Source organism: Hesperophylax consimilis, chromosome 15, assembly GCF_061612785.1.
Source record: "Hesperophylax consimilis isolate HC1 chromosome 15, BYU_Hcon_1.0, whole genome shotgun sequence".
NCBI classification, from domain to species: Eukaryota; Metazoa; Arthropoda; class Insecta; order Trichoptera; family Limnephilidae; genus Hesperophylax; species Hesperophylax consimilis.
Window position 1 is genome coordinate 6470217 of NC_142850.1, and position 19045 is coordinate 6489261.

At 39.6% G+C, this 19045-nt stretch overlaps 1 protein-coding gene across 1 annotated transcript in view; it reads right to left on the bottom strand.

The window, feature by feature from the left end:
• The window catches only part of Dhc93AB (Dynein heavy chain at 93AB), a 111272-nt gene that overhangs the window by 5864 nt on the left and 86363 nt on the right, over positions 1-19045 (bottom strand). Inside the window, exons 50-57 of the mRNA XM_089640559.1 lie at positions 14224-14372; positions 14065-14152; positions 13884-13963; positions 12889-13165; positions 12457-12648; positions 11251-11422; positions 9892-10067; positions 927-1169 (exon numbers count right to left, since the gene is read on the bottom strand). Of these exons, the coding sequence (XP_089496685.1) occupies positions 927-1169; positions 9892-10067; positions 11251-11422; positions 12457-12648; positions 12889-13165; positions 13884-13963; positions 14065-14152; positions 14224-14372 (1377 nt within the window). The remainder of the gene's footprint in view (positions 1-926; positions 1170-9891; positions 10068-11250; positions 11423-12456; positions 12649-12888; positions 13166-13883; positions 13964-14064; positions 14153-14223; positions 14373-19045) is intronic.

Sequence of the window (19045 nt, forward strand, 5' to 3'; positions counted from 1 at the left end):
TTTTTGATATTTTTATAGAGCAAAATGATTATAGGGATATGCACATTGCACATTATACAAAACAACCACAGATAAAATATCTATCTGCTATGTCACTTATAACCAAACAGTTTATTGTGTAGTAAAATTTCCGTGGATTAGCACACTTAAATCTGTGGCTTGCTCTTAAAAGGGCTAGTGTCAGTTCTTAGAGATATAGGTGTATACATATTTTTTGCAATTTTGCCTTAAAATTGGATTATCTTCCGATTTCTAAAATAATATTTTAATTTCGAGAAAGGATTTTTAGATATTCGGGGGCCACACTAGAAAAGGCCAGAGCCACTGTGTTACCTACACTAAAAAACGCTTATCTTAAAATTAAAACTTACTAAAAAGAGCAAACTCTACATAGGCCTTGTGAAAGTTCAAAAAGTGTTATTGGCTATTATTTAGATTTTTGGTCTTATCCTCCTTGCACAGAATTGCAGTCCATAGAAGTGGGTAATTCAGACAGTACGGCTTTATCAATAGAGACAATGGAGAGATTTGTTAATTTAGAATGGTTTATATAAACTTATGAGTGTAGGAAGCAAATTTTTTCGAGAGCGTGCAGGACAAACACTAATAATTTTACTAAGCATTAATAAATCAACAGGACATACATCAATCTCCTACAAAGCTAAAGAAGATATAGGTACATAAGACTCTACCTTCTTCAAATCTTCTTCACATATCAGACAAGGAAAGGGATTATGAAAAAGCTTATCGTTTGTGGATTAACCAGACGAAGAACGTCACCAGAAGGACCCCGCTTAAGGCTGTAAAACTTACAATGAACCAAAAGAGGCTACTACATATCTTGTTGGAGAAGTATCCAGTCAGAATTCTGGGAAAGACTACTACAGAAAGCAGATATACGAATTAATAGAGAAAGCACATCAAACCTTATCCTCTCTTGTGACAGTAGCCCCACCAGAGGAGCCGGCGTCCCTCGGCTGCATCTCAAACACGGTCCTGAACAGGTTCTCGCTGGTGGTGGTGAGGAAGCCTATCTCCGCATTTGGGTGAAGGCCGTAGAGGTAGGGAGACTCGGGTGGCATGGCGTCATCAATGTAGGTGTGGTAGCCCACATAGTCCGTGTTGGGGGGTGCGGGGAACCCGGGGGCGAGTTGAAGCTCACCGTCAACCTAAAAGGTAACAAGTGAAAATGTAATTTTTTTTGTATGTACATAATAAGATTTGATGGTACGAGATCAACAGGCTAATGAGTTTTAAGAGAATACCGCACAAGGGTCACAACCGCTTCTAACCGCCTTGAGCCAATGAGGCTATGGCATCCCAATTAAGATATGTTGTGAAGCTGAAGGTAGTGAGGAGAGGAAGGAGACAGGGAAGAGGATGATGGGGAAGTACCTGGATATTCAGATCTGGTAACCAAACACGGCTAAAGCCATTTATAGCAAAGTTTCACTTATGAATGGTGGTCTTACACCAGGGCTATACTGAGAGTATCTTCCACTCTAAGTGATGCATTTTGTTGCATTACGAATAAAACTGCTTCAGAAAGTTTTTCTAAAGCTTCTATGACACCCTACAGAGAAACCAGAATTAGCAAAAGGGGAATAATTGTTTATTATGTACTGCCGTTCCTCATCCAGAACATATATATTATGTGAGAGACGACATGTCGATTCTTGTCATAGTGGTCTGATCCTACTTCCTTTTTCCTGTTTTGGTAATCCTGGGATGACATCATCTACTCGCTCTGTGATTGGTTGTTTGTTTTGTCACCGGCAGTTGGCGTCTCGCGTCGTTTCATTTGTTAATTGACATCGAAATTCTTTCGAATGTGGTCGAATTATCTTGCGCTAAGTTTTTTCAAATACATAAGTGCTGAGATAACTCAAAAACGAGTGAAATAACTTCCTTGAGAGTGTTTCCTTTTCGTGAAAAGAAAAAATAGTGCTTTGTGTAGATTACGCGTTGTGCATTTGGCGGGAAGAACGCAGTATAGCGGTCAGATTTGTTGCGTCATAATGTCTACCGTAGTTCCGACGAAATCTACGCACAAACGCCGTAGCGAGGATATCGATTCCTCCTCTACACACAGACGTCGCAGCGAGAATTCGGATTCGTCTTCGAGTTCGGGTTGTTCGCGGCCTAAAAACAAAAGGCGCAAAAAGAGATCGCAAAAGAAGATGCTCAAGAAATTGACGCGCCAGTTAAGCGATCTGCAGCGTTTCGTGTTCAGGCGAGATGCCGCGGCCGCCGGCAATTCTGACGCGAGTGAGTTTGAGGGTTCCGAAATTGACGGCGAGTCTTTGTCAACCCCTATAGACGCGCCAGGCACCAGTGCTTGTGGTACATCCGCTGCTCCGATTTTTCGTGTGCCGGATCCCACAGTTGCGTTAAAGGAACCGTTAATGGGAGCACCGACAGATGCTATGTTAAAGATGGTGGAGCGCCTGCAAAATTTTGATACTCCCGGTTGGTGTAACGTACGCTACGCAAAGGCATTAAAAGAATATGCAGCAGACCCGGGATTCAAAGAGTTGGAAGTAAATTGCGAGCTCAATTCCCTCACGCCGGCATGTGCTCAACTCACAGGAATGGAAAGGGCCTTTGCAGCAATCACTCACGTGGCGCTCCAACAAAGGCAGGTCATCCAGGACTCTATACAGAGCGTCCTAACCTGGAGCTGTCAGCCTGACACCGAACTTTCACCGAAGACCCTAGCGGAGAAATTTCAGAATGTCCTTGGGGGAAGTATTGCAAAAAACGATGCAATCCTTCAGATAGCTTGTGGGAAGCGGGCGGAAATCGTTGAGCGGCGACGCCATCGTATCCTGGAGTTGTGCAAAACTCCATCGGAGAAATCAGCCCTGGATAAAATTCCTCCAACGGTATCGCACCTTTTTAATGAAGACAAGCTTGTCTCCCAGTTGCAGAGACTTGGTGGGGCAAGCAAAGTCTTCAGGGCTCAGATCTCGCAGACCCCAAGGGTTGCGAGGCAACCCTTGGGGTCTGCGAGATCTGACTTGGAATCTGTGTCAAGGCCAAATAACAGAACACAGACTCAATGTGCTTCTGCAGGAAATCTGGGTTTCACCCAATTTCCATATCAGTACCGGCGGGCAGACCCCGGTCACCACTCTGGCCCTTCCTCCTCTTCCAGCAGAGGACGGAAATTTCGGAGGCCGACGGGGCGTGGGCAGACCTCGCACCGTCGTCCCCGAAACAATTGACAATCAGCCCAGGCGATTTCAGGGAGGGCAATTGCGAAGTTCTTTAGAACAATGGCGTATCGCAAATGCCCCCGACTTCGCCCTAAAAATCCTCAATGGCTATCGGATCCCATTTTGGTTGAGACCTCCATTGTCCAGACCCACTCAGGTGAGGTTGCACAATTTCACCACAAGACAAACACCCGAAATGGACATACAAATAAAGGAGTTGCTGAAGATGGGAGTGCTGGAACCAGCACCCATGAATCGGGGTTTTCTCTCCCAGATGTTTCTGGTGCAGAAGAGCGACGGGACCAATCGTCCCATCATCAATCTGAAAGTGTTGAACGATTTTGTGCGAGGGAAAAAGTTTTCCCTGATCTCCCACTTCAAAGTACCCGACTTTTTGCAACCCGGAGACTATATGACAAAAGTAGATCTGGCGCATGCGTACTTTCATATACCAGTGTCAAAGACCCATCGACGTTTTCTGCGTGTCGTGTACAGAGGTCAATGTCTGCAGATGACATGTTTGCCCCAGGGCTTGAGCAGTTCCCCTCAAATTTTCGCAGCAATAACCAATTGGATCGCAGAGATCCTTCGAAAAAAGGGCATTCGAGTTATTGTGTACTTGGACGATTTTCTCCTGGCTCATCAGAGTCAAGAAACTCTCCGACTGCAGACACTAGTAGTGTTGGATTTCTTACAGTCGCTCGGCTGGACCATCAACATAAAGAAATGTGTTCACCTACCGACACAGGCGATAGAATATCTGGGAGTGTTATGGAACACTGGCCTCAATCAGAAGATGCTAACCAGGAACAAGTGCCGGGCAATATGGAAGTCGTTGCAAAAGGTTACGACACGGAAGGAATGGTCCCTGAGGGAGGCGCAGAGCATCCTAGGACAACTGAACTTTGCAGCGTTTGTGGTTCCCAGGGGTCGCTTGCACTGCAGGCAGATGCAGCTCCAGTCACTTGCCATGACAAAGCTCCCACTCCGGAAGAAGGTACCTGTAAACCTTGCAGTACTGGAGGATCTAGATTGGTGGAGGCACAACGTGAGTACGCATTCCCTTATCCATTTCCCCAAAGCATGCCACTTCATTGCGACAGACGCAGCAGACAGCGGGTGGGGGGCGCAGGCAGTGGCGGATCCAGGGGGGGGGTCACGGTGGTCATGACCCCCCCCCTGGGCCCCAGCCCAGGGGGGGGGTCATGACTACCTAGGTCCTGGGCCCATCCAGGACCTAGGTGGACCACTAATTAAAATTGTTAAACATAATGTTTTTATATATTTTTTGTCACAATATAAATTTTATTTAAGTACTTTCGATATTTAATTAATTTAATATAATACTTTGTTTGACGGCAAACGCATTATTCGGGAACGAACGCATCGAAAATTCGAATGTTACCGCGTCACCGCGCACCGCCACCGGCGCGCGCTTCGGCCGCCACCTTTCATATTATTATGACACATTTCGTGTAACGTGTAACCACGTGTGACGCTTGCGCGCGCTTTGTTTCGACTAACGTCTAGCGTCTAGCAAAACCTAACCTCAATCGGAACGACTAAACTTTATTAATAAAGTGTTTACTTTTATTTGTTTACTAAGTTAAAAAAAATAAGTTCCAATATAAGTAATAGTGTTCTTAAAAATTGTTGCTGCAAATTCAATTCATTACAAGAAATGGTAAGTAATCTAATCAGTTTCTTCATTATGCCAGTGTATGTGTGTTTAAACTCAAATGTTATTTGTTAATGTTCTAAGGCTGGGGTTAGACTCGTAAGTTTTTTTCCTGTAAATCGCTCTTGAAGGCGAGTTTGGCCAAATTCCCAATGTAAACGACACCAAAAGTCACTTAACGTAATTTTAGTAAGTTACAGAACTTATTCTTTCGGAAGTTTTTTGACAGGTCTGGACAGGTCTAACGCGCCCGCGCGAATTACCAGCCTTCCTATACTTCCTAAAGCAATTCTTAAGGCGAGACACAACCTCGTTCATCGAGGTTTTGCCCAAGGCTAACATTTTAATTTATTTCGGCGAAATTATAATTGAATTTAAAAAAAATAAAATTATGCCGCACGAGGGATGCAAGTTATTTATATTTTAGATTAATAAAACAATACCTTACAATTAATATATTTTACGTTCAACGATTTTAAAACTTTATAACCCGTGTATAACTATAAAGTTAGCGGACTTAGCGGTAAGTACCAGATTTTATTTTTCTAGATGATGAATTAATAACTTCGGAAGTGGACACATTTTTAATATTTGTAACAAATTCTTCAGAATCAATTAAAATGAAGGCTAAAAGTGTGGATAGATTTTTTTACTAAGATTACGAAAACGTTAGTAATTTTTTTTAGAAATGCATAGTATTATTTTTAATGATGGATTTTGAATGATTTACATGAAAATGTTCCGTCTCCGATTATGTTCCATTAATTTTGTAAAATTCCACACTGATTATTTTTTTTATACGGCAACACTTTGATATCCGGCGAATTTTTGAATTTGACGTTTAACGTTTACTAGATTTATTGTTTGTTCTCTGCGAACTTAACCACTTAACCTTTGATTTGACTTTTTGCATGAGTAGGTGGTTTGGTACATTTATGCTTTTTGCTAAAGATGGCGGTGTTTTGACAGATGTTATGAACAGAACTCCGTACAATTTCATGCCATTTTTGTGACATTCGTGTGGAAAACGTTCTTTTTTAAATGACTTTCGGCTATTTAATTACCGTTTTTTTGCACATAAAATTATGTCCCGTCTTTCCGGTTTATAAAAAATGGTCTGATTTTTCGAGTTGAAATTTTTAAAAAATCACCAGGGTTTCAAAAATACGATTAAAAAAAAATACGGAACGTCTTAGAATATTTGCCTAAACCGGATTTTTTTAAAAATGTGATGCATGTGGCCTATTATCGGTCCAATCCTTTCTAATCCTAATGTTTCTGTTTTTAACATTTACGTATTTGAAATTTTGAATACGAAGCCGGTTGCCGTCAGCAGATGTCAGGTAGGTAGCTGTCATTCGGATAAAACGAAATTAATTGTCGCCTTTGACGGAACAAAAGCGCATAGATAATTGTTTAATTAAAGCCAAAATCTATTTCAACACTTTATTTGGGCCTTTTTGTCTTACTTAACAAAATCGAGTAAATTTGACAGTAGCAGGTCGTTGTTGAAAGGAAGCCATCTTACCGCAAATAAATTTACAGATTGATATAAACGGTCGCATGAGCATTTACACAGGCGCAGGTCGAACCTCCGAACAACTTCCGTGATCATTAATTACCACAAGTCGGATGCATAATGCATATGTAAACGCTCCTGTGAGCTGTGAGTGACCTGTCAAAATTCAAAATATTATGTAATCCGTAAATTTTAATTGCGAGTATAACCCCAGTCTTAAAGTACCTCGTGGGTAGATAAGTAGGTACCTACCTACCTACTTACTGAAAGAGTGTGACTTATGTACCTACTTAATTATTTTTTTTGGAAGAGGGAGTTTGAAGAGCCTAAGCTTACTAACCTAACTAACCTAACCTAAAATCTTAGATAAATTCACACAATGAATCGCGGGTTCAAGCCCCGTCCGTACCTGCATGGCTAATATTTACGGAATGAACATTTGTTTTGGCTTGAGTCTGGGTGTTTTACGTAGCGTAGGTACTTATAATTAATATGTATTTACAAAAGTCTGTTGTCTGTTGTGGGGTGTGAAATTTGCATGGTTTTGCTTGCAGGGTGACTCTAAGGGAAAAGGAGATGGTGGTGGTGGGTTAAAACGTAATATAGGTGGCAGTTCATTTAAAAAAATAGATTCATTTTTCACAAAGAAACCAAGGCTTGAGATAGCTCACTCGAAAAATTTACCTACAACAACTACAGAGGATAATAATTGTACTGCCGATGCTTCTGCTTCTTGCTTTGCTTCTACAGCTATAACATTGCCTACATTAACCTTAGACGATGAAAAAACATGCTCTCCTGTTATTAACGATATTCATATGTATATATTATTATCAAAATTAAATTATAACTTCTTGTAACTGTAACTGACCGGACCTAAGTCCTCCATCACAACACAAGCAAGCATTTTCGGCTTTCTGTGGTGGTGGTAGGAGTTATTGTTGGGTTATTCGTAACCCGGGAATGTTTGTCTTTCTTTAAAAAAAAAAAAAAACTTGACCACGACTGCGTGACCCCCCCCTGGCGCCAAAGCTGGATCCGCCCTTGGGCGCAGGTAGACGACATCCCACTCTCAGGCTGTTGGACACAACAACAAACCAAATGGCACAGCAACCTAAAAGAAATGTTTGCTATTCTCCATGCATTGAAGTACCAGAGAGCCAGTTTGAGCAATTCTACTTGTCTCATTCAATCGGACAACAGAACGGTACTAGCATATCTACGCAACGAAGGAGGTACGAAATCAGTGAACCTCCTTCAGTTAACGTATCAGATTCTGGAAGTAGCGGACGCGCACAACATAAGGATGGAAGTGTATTACCTCCCGGGACGATACAATGGACTCGCCGATCATCTTTCCCGAGGGACCTTGTTACCAGAATGGCACCTTCTACCTACAGCGACCGACCAGATATTCTGCCTTTGGGGCAGACCCATGGTGGACCTATTTGCATCCAAGAGAGCTCATGTTGTAAACAGTTATATATGCATAGACCCCACCGACACAGCAGCCCTATATCACAATGCTTTCAGCAGGATTTGGTGCTTCCCACTGGCATGGGTATTTCCACCGCCTTGCTTGATACCGAGAGTCCTGGAACATCTAAACAAGTGTGTCGGTATTTACCTATTGGTAGTACCGAGGTGGCCCAAGGTGTTCTGGCTGCCAGATCTCCAGTCGAGAGCACTAGCTCCACCTTTACAAATAACCAACCTACTCGACAACCTGGTGGATATCTCGACAGGTCTTCATCCTCCTCAGATTCAAAAACTGGAGATGGAAGTATGGAAGATTGGGGCTGGAGAGGAGCGCTCAATGAATGGTCAGAACACGAGAGAGGCCTCCTCAATGCTGGATGGCGATCTTCAACGGTCACCGCATATAAATTAGCATGGAAGAGGTGGGGCCAATGGTGTGTCAAGAATAAGGTGGATATAGCTGATCCTTCAGGTTCCCAGTTGGCAAGATTTTTAGCCAATTTAAAACTTAAAGAAGGCTTGGCTCCTAGTACCATTGCTCTTCATAAGTCAGCCATTTCAACATTAACCAACCCAGAGTGTGAATCGCTAAGCAGCCATACCTTAGTTAAACAAGTGATGAAAGGTATAGTTAATACTTCTAGAAAGAAAAAAGCATTGCCTATCTGGGACCCTAGACAAGTTACTGTATGGTTGAAAGAAAACCTTACAGAAACAGTTACTCTGTTTGAGGCTTCTCGAAGATGCGCTGTCATTCTTTTACTCGCATCTGGACGAAGAGTGCACGATCTTACTCTGTTACGATACACACCAGACAGTTTCGTGGACAATGGGGACCATATTATACTTTGGCCAGCTTTTGGATCTAAAACTGATTCTACTACTCGTCAGCAGTCGGGATGGAAGCTTAAAGCTTCCTCAGACCGAGCTACAGATCCAGTATATTGGCTCCGTAAAGTATGCACCTTATCTAGAGTAAGAAGACAAGAATCAAATTCCATACCAAATTTATTTATTTCAACGACGGGCCCGCCAAAACCTGCCTCAAGAACAATAATTGGAGGATGGGTGAAAACAGTACTAAAAAGTGCTGGCATTGATAAATCAGCAGGGAGTACAAGGTCTGCTGTAGCATCACTGAGCTGGTTAGAAAATTGCCCCATTGAAAAGATCCTGGAAAGAGGAAATTGGAAGAGCGAGAACACTTTTGCAAAACATTACAGAAGGGAGGTAATGGAAGGAGGTAACTCGTTGACATTGCCATCTCTCACAAATCTGTTTGAACCTATAACCTCTCACAATTGACATCAGTTCTGTCACCAAGGCGATAACAAACACTTCTCACATAATATATATGTTCTGGATGAGGAACGGCAGTACATAATGATGGAGTTTTACCTACCATTAAAACTCTTATTATGTTGCCTTCCTCATCCAGAACATATATTTAATCACTGCTTGGTGAGATTATAATTGACAAATGAAACGACGCGAGACGCCAACTGCCGGTGACAAAACAAACAACCAATCACAGAGCGAGTAGATGATGTCATCCCAGGATTACCAAAACAGGAAAAAGGAAGTAGGATCAGACCACTATGACAAGAATCGACATGTCGTCTCTCACATAATATATATGTTCTGGATGAGGAAGGCAACATAATAAGAGTTTTAATGGTAGGTAAAACTCCATCATTATTCCCCTTTGCCATCACTTATTATCGTCTTCATTTATTATCGTCTTCATTTATTATCGTCACAGTCACAGTGGTAGCCGTAAATTGAAAAATCACCCCTATATGGAAAGACTACCTTCGTAGTGCAGCAGTTTTGGAGAAGTATCCTGTCTGTGATATTCAGCCTATCCATAGGCTTAGAGAAAGGATAAATAGAAATAGAGACTAATGGATGATTTCAGCAATAGAACTGTTTAAGATTTTAGAAAGCACTGGTTAATAACACTTGTCAATCAATAAAATGAATAGTAAGAGTGTTACCAAATCAGGTTGGAGAAGTTCCTCTAGGTAAGAGATGCACAGCTTCCTGTCCCAGTCATCTGTGATGTGCCCTCCATACATAATCTCTCCAAACAAGTAGCGCAAGTCCTCCCAAGGTACCTTGGAGTTAGCCTCCAAATAGTTGTACAGAACGGATACACTGATGTTCAAGTCACCTGAGAAAAACAACACTTTCGTCAAAACCTGACTGATGAGTGGAACTACGAAAGCCATGTCGTTTATGCCTCGAAATGCCAAGATATCCGCAGCGAAATTAATAAATTCTCCTAGTTTACAAAAATATATTTTATTCGCTTGGCAAGGAAATAATGTATCTTTCTATAATTCTAGCTTGTCATTTCGACACTTGCAAACATATTTATTTTATCTGTGAAAAAGCGCGTTGCAAATTCCGTGTCAAGTGTCGTAATTCAGATTTTCAAAAGTCATAGTAATAAATTATTTTAAAGCCTGTTACAACTTTTTTTTTTTGAGAAGAATGCATATTTATATACATATTTTTTTAACATTTTGTTACTATTGTACTACAGATTATTCATCCAATAACAGTACAATCTTTATTTAGTGTTATAATATTGGATCTGTATTGGGTAAGGCACACTGTAGGAATAATTTTAAGAACATGACCACTAATACTGAATTACCGTTTTTAAGTTTGTTATAGTTAAGCGCACTTGAAGTGAAATGACACTAAACTGCACTATGTAAATGCCATGTTACTATTATTATTATTAAGATAATTATAATTACTTGTAAGATAATAACACAAAAAAGTGTTAAGACTATTTAAAGAGGAATTAAATACATCCACTGTTTCAGAAAGCAACAGCACCATTCCTCATGCCATGCTAGAACATCTCTTCTGCCGTGTGGTATCTTGAACAAGTCATGGCGACGACAACGGCTAAAGTTTTCAGGCACGCGTAAGCCATAGCATTCTAAGAGGAATGGGCCATCATATTAGCTATTAAATAAAATAAAACTCGTATATTTTATAATTTTGTATTTTTCCATTATATTATATTTTTATATAAAGTTAGAGAGAAAAAAAAACACATTTCCCTGTACAAAAGTAGTTATCCTGGGTGAACTACCTAGGATAGGTATATACAATTTTTATAAATATATAAGCCCATTATCAGGTAAGATGGTACAATTTACAAAAAGATTATTTTGTAAAAAACAAGTAAGTTATTACGAAAATAGTGTAAGCTGGCGCACAGCGGATCGCTAGGCATTTTACTGCAGTACAGTAAGGTAGTAATAGATAGAGGGAGCTTGGCATTCCAAGGGTTAATATAATGTTGATTAAAATATATTGTTTTACAAATAACTCACCGACATTAAAAGGGTACACTTTGTTCCAGCCCTGGGGTCCAAATTTCCTCCTTTCTGCCACCACGGCGTGGAAATAGCACAGCGAGAACAGGATAACCTTGAACTCTGCCTCCTTGCCGCACATCTCCAGTGTCTCCTGATTGAAGTTGTCCAGGGCTTTGTGGAGATTAGCCTAAAACATTTATAACCCATACAAATTGCTTGTGATAAAATACAGTCATAAACTTTTATAGCTTTGGTGTAACTGTTAAATAATACAAAGTTGAAATAATTATCCGTAAAAGGTTTTGAATATTATTTGTACCCAGGAGGAGAGCCCCATTTTCAGAAATGTAACGTCACATTAAGAGCAAAATATTTATAAAGGTCATATTGTGTCCCCATGTGGGAACTTATCCGCGCTGCAGTCAGATCGGACAAATTAAAAGTACAAAAAGTAATGGGTGAACTAAAGAAAAGAGGGATTTTTGGTTCTAATAAAGAAACAGAAGTATTCAATGAATATTCCCATATTTAAAACATTATTATATCGGTAAAAGTGACAGTGGAACACATTGAAAGTTTCCAAGGGAAATCGGTGGTGGAATTATATATTATATCACTTCAAAGAAACAATATTTGGATCATACAAATTTTCGTATTATGATTGAGTATATTTTATGTCTGCATCACACCACATTTGGACGGTTAAAATAACACAACCGTCTATTTCACCAGTAAAAGTTATGATGATTACTAATGTGACTACTACATTTTTTTATTGAAAATTGTTCCGATATACATAATTTGTTCATTGGACTAAAAATATTAAAAAAACATATGTACAAAGAAAGGCAATAAAACTCGATACTTGCAAGATTATTTGTACCCCAGAGTGGAAGATACTCTCAGTATCGCCTTGGTGTAAGAGCACCAGAATTGAAACATTGGATGAAATGGTTTTGGCCGTGTTTGGTTACCAGATAAATATGTGTAAAAAAAAATTTTTTGAAAAAAATTAAAGATGAAAATGAGAAAAACTAGAAATAAAAAGTAAATACTCACATGTCGGTAACTGGGTAAAAAATAACCTGGAGTGCAAAGAAAATATAAAATGCCAGTAACTGAAAGAAATAAAAATTTTATAATTAAAAAATAAAAACTAACAAAAAATGTGTGTAATAATACGAAGGTTGCAGAAAATAATAAATCAAAATGAGTTCTTACCTGCATTCCAGTGGGTGGTTCATTGGTGATCTTGATGGAAGACTCGAGGATACCCTGAGGGATGATGTGGGCTGCTGCAGTAGCCGCTGGTTCGGCACTCATGAACACCCTGTACTCCGGGTGAGAACCAAAAGAATATAGCTCCAAGGTCTTCTCTAGAGATGGCAGCCATTTCTTTACCAGATGAATGTTCTAGAAATAATATGAAAAAATAGTGGTTAGTTAGTTAGCTTGCTGTCCTGTTGAAATACTAGCCTCATGTGGCTCGGGTATTAGATTGGAAAGTAAGAGTTCTTGTTCTCTAACTTCCACAGATTATCCAACAGATGAGCTTACATTATTTTATTGATGATCGGAAAAAACAGAACATGATAAAATAATACTTTTGTTCAATATTCTGTTTTGTACTGTCATAATTAATGTATCGTTTACTTGTAACACCACCCAATGTCCGCTCTGCGCCGCAGTGTCCATGGCTTTCTCAGCCACCACCTCTTGCCCCTGACCCAGCGAAACGTTGTGGAAGTTCCCATCATCAGACGTGAAACCGAGCGTCCTGCCGAGCGTCTCCACGTCCTTGAGCGGGTTGACGCCCGGAGATAGGATGAAGAAGATGGGTGTGGATGGACTGGTCTCCTCAAAAGACTTGCTGAATTCCATTGTGCGGTTCTCCACGTATTTGGCGCCCATTTTTTCTTCAATGAAGGCTCTAAAAAAAGATAAAGATTCGGTAATGTAATAAATACACAGATTACTGTTTTGACAGCCTCCATTGTCCAGGGGTAAGTCTCTCGACTAGAGAGCTGGAGGTAGCGGGTTTAAATCCCGGCATGCGCAAGTAGATTTTGATTGATTTGTGCTATTTCAAAATGTACTTTAAATGAGTAAATTGTGCTACCTTTCAGAGTGGAAGATACTCTCAGTATCACCCTGGTGTAAGACCACCATTCAGAATTGAAATGTTGCTTGAAATGGCTTTGGCCGTCTTTGGTGACCAGGTCTGAATAGCCAGGGACTCCTAGGTATCTCCTTCCCATCTCTTTCCCATCCCTACCTTCAGCCTCACAACATGCCCCAATTGGGGATGCCGTGAAGAAGTCTCTGGCGCACAAAATGTATGTTTTTTTCCTTACATATTTACTCAAAACATTGAAACATTGGGGCATGGCCACAACGTTTTTGTTTTATCTGGCCGATGGAAAACATTATTTGTGTAAATGTTTCGAAAATCAAAACAATTTATGCGCAGGTGTCCAACCTTTATAATATATGTACAATCATGTTATGTACTATGGTGTGTAATTAGTTAAGTATTTCTTAATGTTTTAACTGTACTGAGAGAAGAGAAGAGTTGTTTATGTAAAGTTTTTTTTTTAACCTCTAGACAATAATAATTACACATCAGAAAGGATTTTTAAGTAACTTACGCTACAGCATATGTCATCCTGTCAGGACGCAGAGCTCTAAGCATGCATAATCTCTGAATGGGTGTTTTATTCTTCCATTCCTAAAAATCGTAAAAAACATATCAATAATAAAATGTACATATTGTGTACACATGAACAAACATAATATAAAGTTACAGAATAGAAAATATTCAATACATACCTGAGGAAACTTTTCTTTCTCAGGACAGTCAAGTTCTACTAGCTTCTTCCATCTCTTTGATTGGGTTTCTATATCACGATCGAGATTTCTACGAACAAAGTTCACATTTAAGCATAAGATATGTATAAAATATATTCAATATCTAAAGCAATATCCAACCTGAATTCTTCTTTTCCGGATAATGAACATATCCCTCCCCAACTTTGATTGGTCAGGAAGTCTACAGGGCTGGTGACATGAGGCTTAATTGGAAACCTCAATAAGAAATCCAATTCAGCAGGAGAAATCTCTTCACTCATTAGAAGAATCTAAAGATAGGATGCAGAAGAAAAATCTCAGTTAATTTAAAAAATGAAATTTAGTGTTTAGCCATCCTGGGTTTGTTCAGATGACATTTTACAGACCTAAGGTTTAACCCTTCAGACCAAGTTTTTCACTTTTGGGAACAACTCTTATGGTCTCACAGAAATCGTTGTAACTTGCTTACAGTACTTACGTAGTGAGAAATATGATCTAAACGGTGTTAGAAAGAGAAAACACCGTGCTTTATATTCGAATCTAGAAATTAACAATAGAAGAATTAAAATGTGCACCTTTATGAAAACAAAGGAACCGACCGATTTGGAAAAAGAATTATGAGACATTTTTATATGAAATGATAAAAAGTGAGCTAACGATAAGGTTTGTAATAAAAATTACTAATAATAAGTGTTTTTTTTAATAGTTTTCGTTATCAGTAAATTTAGTTATAAAAAACGTAGAGTGACTGTGACGAATCAAATTTCGTCACAAATAAATTTGAACGTTAAACTAAGTATGTCACGCAGTGTGCGCCCAAAGACAAAGAAAGTGTTGACAGACGGGGGTTGTAAAGAAAGAAGTGAGAAGTGCGGGTTAGGGCGACAGGTCTTACGAGTTCAAGAAAGAAAGACAGTCAAGATCGAGAGGGGAGAGAGAGGAGACCGAGACAGGAGTGGTGGTGAAGTACGCGCTCCCCGCCCAGCGGTGTGATGCTGGGCGGCGGATGAAGAAGTTACAGTCGAGTCAGAGAAAGTGATTTTCAAGTGTTATCCTCCGCCCGGCGACGTAATGTCGGGCGGGAGACGAAGAAAGTGCGGAGATCAGACGCGGCCGGGAGGGCCTGAGCTGCAGAACGGCAGAGGCTGCCACCTAGGACTTCGGCCTTACTAAGGCCAACGAACAGAACCAACTCAGTGAAAACAGTGTAGTAACCGTGAACAATGACAATGTGAATAGTGGAGAAGTAATCCGAACCATATGACAACTAGTTAAGTTATAGATGTAAGTAGATCTAAGTATAATTTAGATTTAGTATTAACACTTGATAAACCCAATTATAATAGAGACTCATACATAATTAATAGATGTTATTAATTAAATTCACCTCCCTAGTCCCCGCCCAAACAACCCGAATTGGTGAGAAGGCCGAGTATACGGCTGAAGAGGTAAGTATAAAACAGCAGTATATTTAAGTATTATTCTGAGCTAGCTGTGGACAATGTGTTAACAACAATTGTTACAAAATGGCGCCCAATGTGAAGCGGTTTTAGATATTTTACTATATCTATCACTAATGTTATTGACATTCCTAAAACCCATCCCTGAAAACAAGGTAAATACTTGCATGTTCTTATTATATTTAATCTTCTGCACTGTTTCTCGCCCTTGTTATGTTTTGTCTCGAGTTACATACAGTTGTTTGGGTGTTTCGTTTTTTGTATGGCGTAAACAAAAATGTTCTGTGATGAAGTCAGATGCATGTCAAGTGCTATTTTTTGTCGGGGGGCAGTTAAATCATTATCAAACAAACTCGGCGTTTTGACACATTTGGGACTGTAGGTACCTGGAGATCGTTAATCCTCTCATCACCGATAGATATTTTCAGGAATGTTATATTTTTTAGAAAGCAAGTAAGTCGGGAGATGTCAAGTGGCTAATTTTTTTGCTAAAATGTATTAATGATAGTGATTTTAGGGTACCCATTCGAGTTCATTTTTTGTTGAGTTTTAGGCAGGGGTGTTTGACCCCGAGTAAGGATTAGGATTATTTTGTCCCGTTGACAAAGGTCATCAAATCAAGATTGTGGTGAGCTGAGTCAGCAAATCTAAAATTTGCTGTGTGTGAACGGCATAAGAATAACAATGTATTTTCTATATGTCATTCGGAGAAATTCATTTTCATACCACAATTTCGATCAATTTTATGTGTTCGGTAAAAATCCGATAATTAAAAATTGATGGCGGAAGGCGACCGATAGAGAGGGGAGAGAAAGGGTTAGGCGCATCCACTTAACGCGATTTGAGAAAAACAAATATCTTCGTTCGGCGAAACCGTACATTATCTTGTATCTAAAGTCTCGCAATGTTTCGGATAGTAGTCTGCGCAGATGAGAAAATAAAAGGGCGCGTGCGAATGTGATGACGAACTGCGATAGTTACGAATTGGAGCACTTACCACCGACACGATTTGTGAGGTACAAATACTTACGTTTGATGAACTTAGTATGAGAGTACCTAAATGTCTCCATATCTAAAAAGTAATCTGCGTGCGTGATAAAAGACCGGTGTTGGTAGAGGTGCGTCCACAAGTTAAAAAATGTGAAATGCGAACGGAAACGTAAAGGAGCACTGAACGTTCCACGATTTGAGTGGTACAAATATGCATGTTTGACGAAATTACTATGAGAGTACCTAAATGTCTCCATATCTGAATAGTCTGTATGCGTGATAAAAGACCGGTATTGGTAGAAGTGCGTCCACAAGCGAAAATGCGAAAACGAAAGCGAGCACTGAACGTTCCACGATTTGAGTGGAACAAATACGCGCGTTCGTTGAAATTAATATGTGTGTACCTAAACGTCTCCATATCTGAAAAGAATTCTGCGCGCGTGATAAAAGACCGTAAAATATGTAAAAGTGCAAAAAATTTAAATAAAGTGGGATGATGCATTGAAGCATTGGCCAGCAGGAATGATAAAATGAGACATGATGAGGTTGCATCTTAAAAGCGGTTGAATGAGAGACAGAGTATCCGGTTTTGGTGGTTTCTCCGCGTAATAGAAACTACCTGGCGCTCAATTTGCATTGTGTATCACGTCGGGAGATACACTACAACTCTGTTACCATATATTGTTTAGTTTTTTATCATTCATTTCATTTCAGATGTACTATGTATGTACACCGGATTTCTTGTTTTGTTATCGAAGATGTAGGCGTTAATAGATTTAGGTAAATGAGGAGTGAATAAAGATTAGTAACGGCCTCTTTTGCATAGTACAACTAAGGTTTAGGTTTAAGTGATCAACGTGTATTGATAAGGAGTTATGCGTATGTAAGTATGAAATTCTATTATACTTCAGACATGCCAGCAGAACTGAGGGGAGATTAAACTGAAGTGGTAGGTATGAATTCCCAACTCCTTCCCTATCCTGATTCTTTGAAAATTTTATGTTGTCATTAATATTGTCATTAATTATGTTGTCATTTCATGTTGTCATTTAAAATCTTGTCATTAGTTTTTGGTCACATGCTTGGGAAGAAATTTGTAAACAAAAATTGAAAGGGTTTATATCCTCAAGTGTCTGGAGAGGATTGGATCGCCTGGTTAAAATAAGATGTGTTATGTTAGTCGAGGTGTTAGTATTCATCGTTGATTTTAATGTGTTTTATTGTCACTTTTATTGTTTTCATGTTATTTTATGTTGATAGGCTAAATTTTTTGTCTTGAGTTTTGTTGCGGGTTTGAAAGAGCGTGTAGCGAAAAGGATTGTCGTTGAAAATGAGATATGATGAAAAAGAGAAAAAAATGATGAGGATAAGAAATGTTAAATTTAGAATATTGAATTGTTTATAATTTAAGATTTACCATGTTTAGAGTTAAGAAGGTTGTCATATGGGAAAAGGGAAATAGAAAATTATGTTTGTAGGAAACCATAATTTTCTTTTGTAACGAAGGGGGTGTTGTGACGAATCAAATTTCGTCACAAATAAATTTGAACGTTAAACTAAGTATGTCACGCAGTGTGCGCCCAAAGACAAAGAAAGTGTTGACAGACGGGGGTTGTAAAGAAAGAAGTGAGAAGTGCGGGTTAGGGCGACAGGTCTTACGAGTTCAAGAAAGAAAGACAGTCAAGATCGAGAGGGGAGAGAGAGGAGACCGAGACAGGAGTGGTGGTGAAGTACGCGCTCCCCGCCCAGCGGTGTGATGCTGGGCGGCGGATGAAGAAGTTACAGTCGAGTCAGAGAAAGTGATTTTCAAGTGTTATCCTCCACCCGGCGACGTAATGTCGGGCGGGAGACGAAGAAAGTGCGGAGATCAGACGCGGCCGGGAGGGCCTGAGCTGCAGAACGGCAGAGGCTGCCACCTAGGACTTCGGCCTTACTAAGGCCAACGAACAGAACCAACTCAGTGAAAACAGTGTAGTAACCGTGAACAATGACAATGTGAATAGTGGAGAAGTAATCCGAACCATATGACAACTAGTTAAGTTATAGATGTAAGTAGATCTAAGTATAATTTAGATTTAGTATTAACACTTGATAAACCCAATTATAATAGAGACTCATACATAATTAATAGATGTTATTAATTAAATTCACCTCCCTAGTCCCCGCCCAAACAACCCGAATTGGTGAGAAGGCCGAGTATACGGCTGAAGAGGTAAGTATAAAACAGCAGTATATTTAAGTATTATTCTGAGCTAGCTGTGGACAATGTGTTAACAACAATTGTTACATGACCCTTTTTTTAATATTTGCAGTCAAAATTTAAGAATTTCAAAACATATATGTTTATTTAAAATAATAAAATATGAGAGCGTACAAAACATTTTTTTAGTTTTTGAATACGTTCAGAATATTTAATTTATTTGGATTTTATTGCAAAGTGGAAATACTCCTATCGCCTGACAGGATATGGCTGAGGCCTGCGGAGATAAGATCATACTTGTAGTCCACTGGGA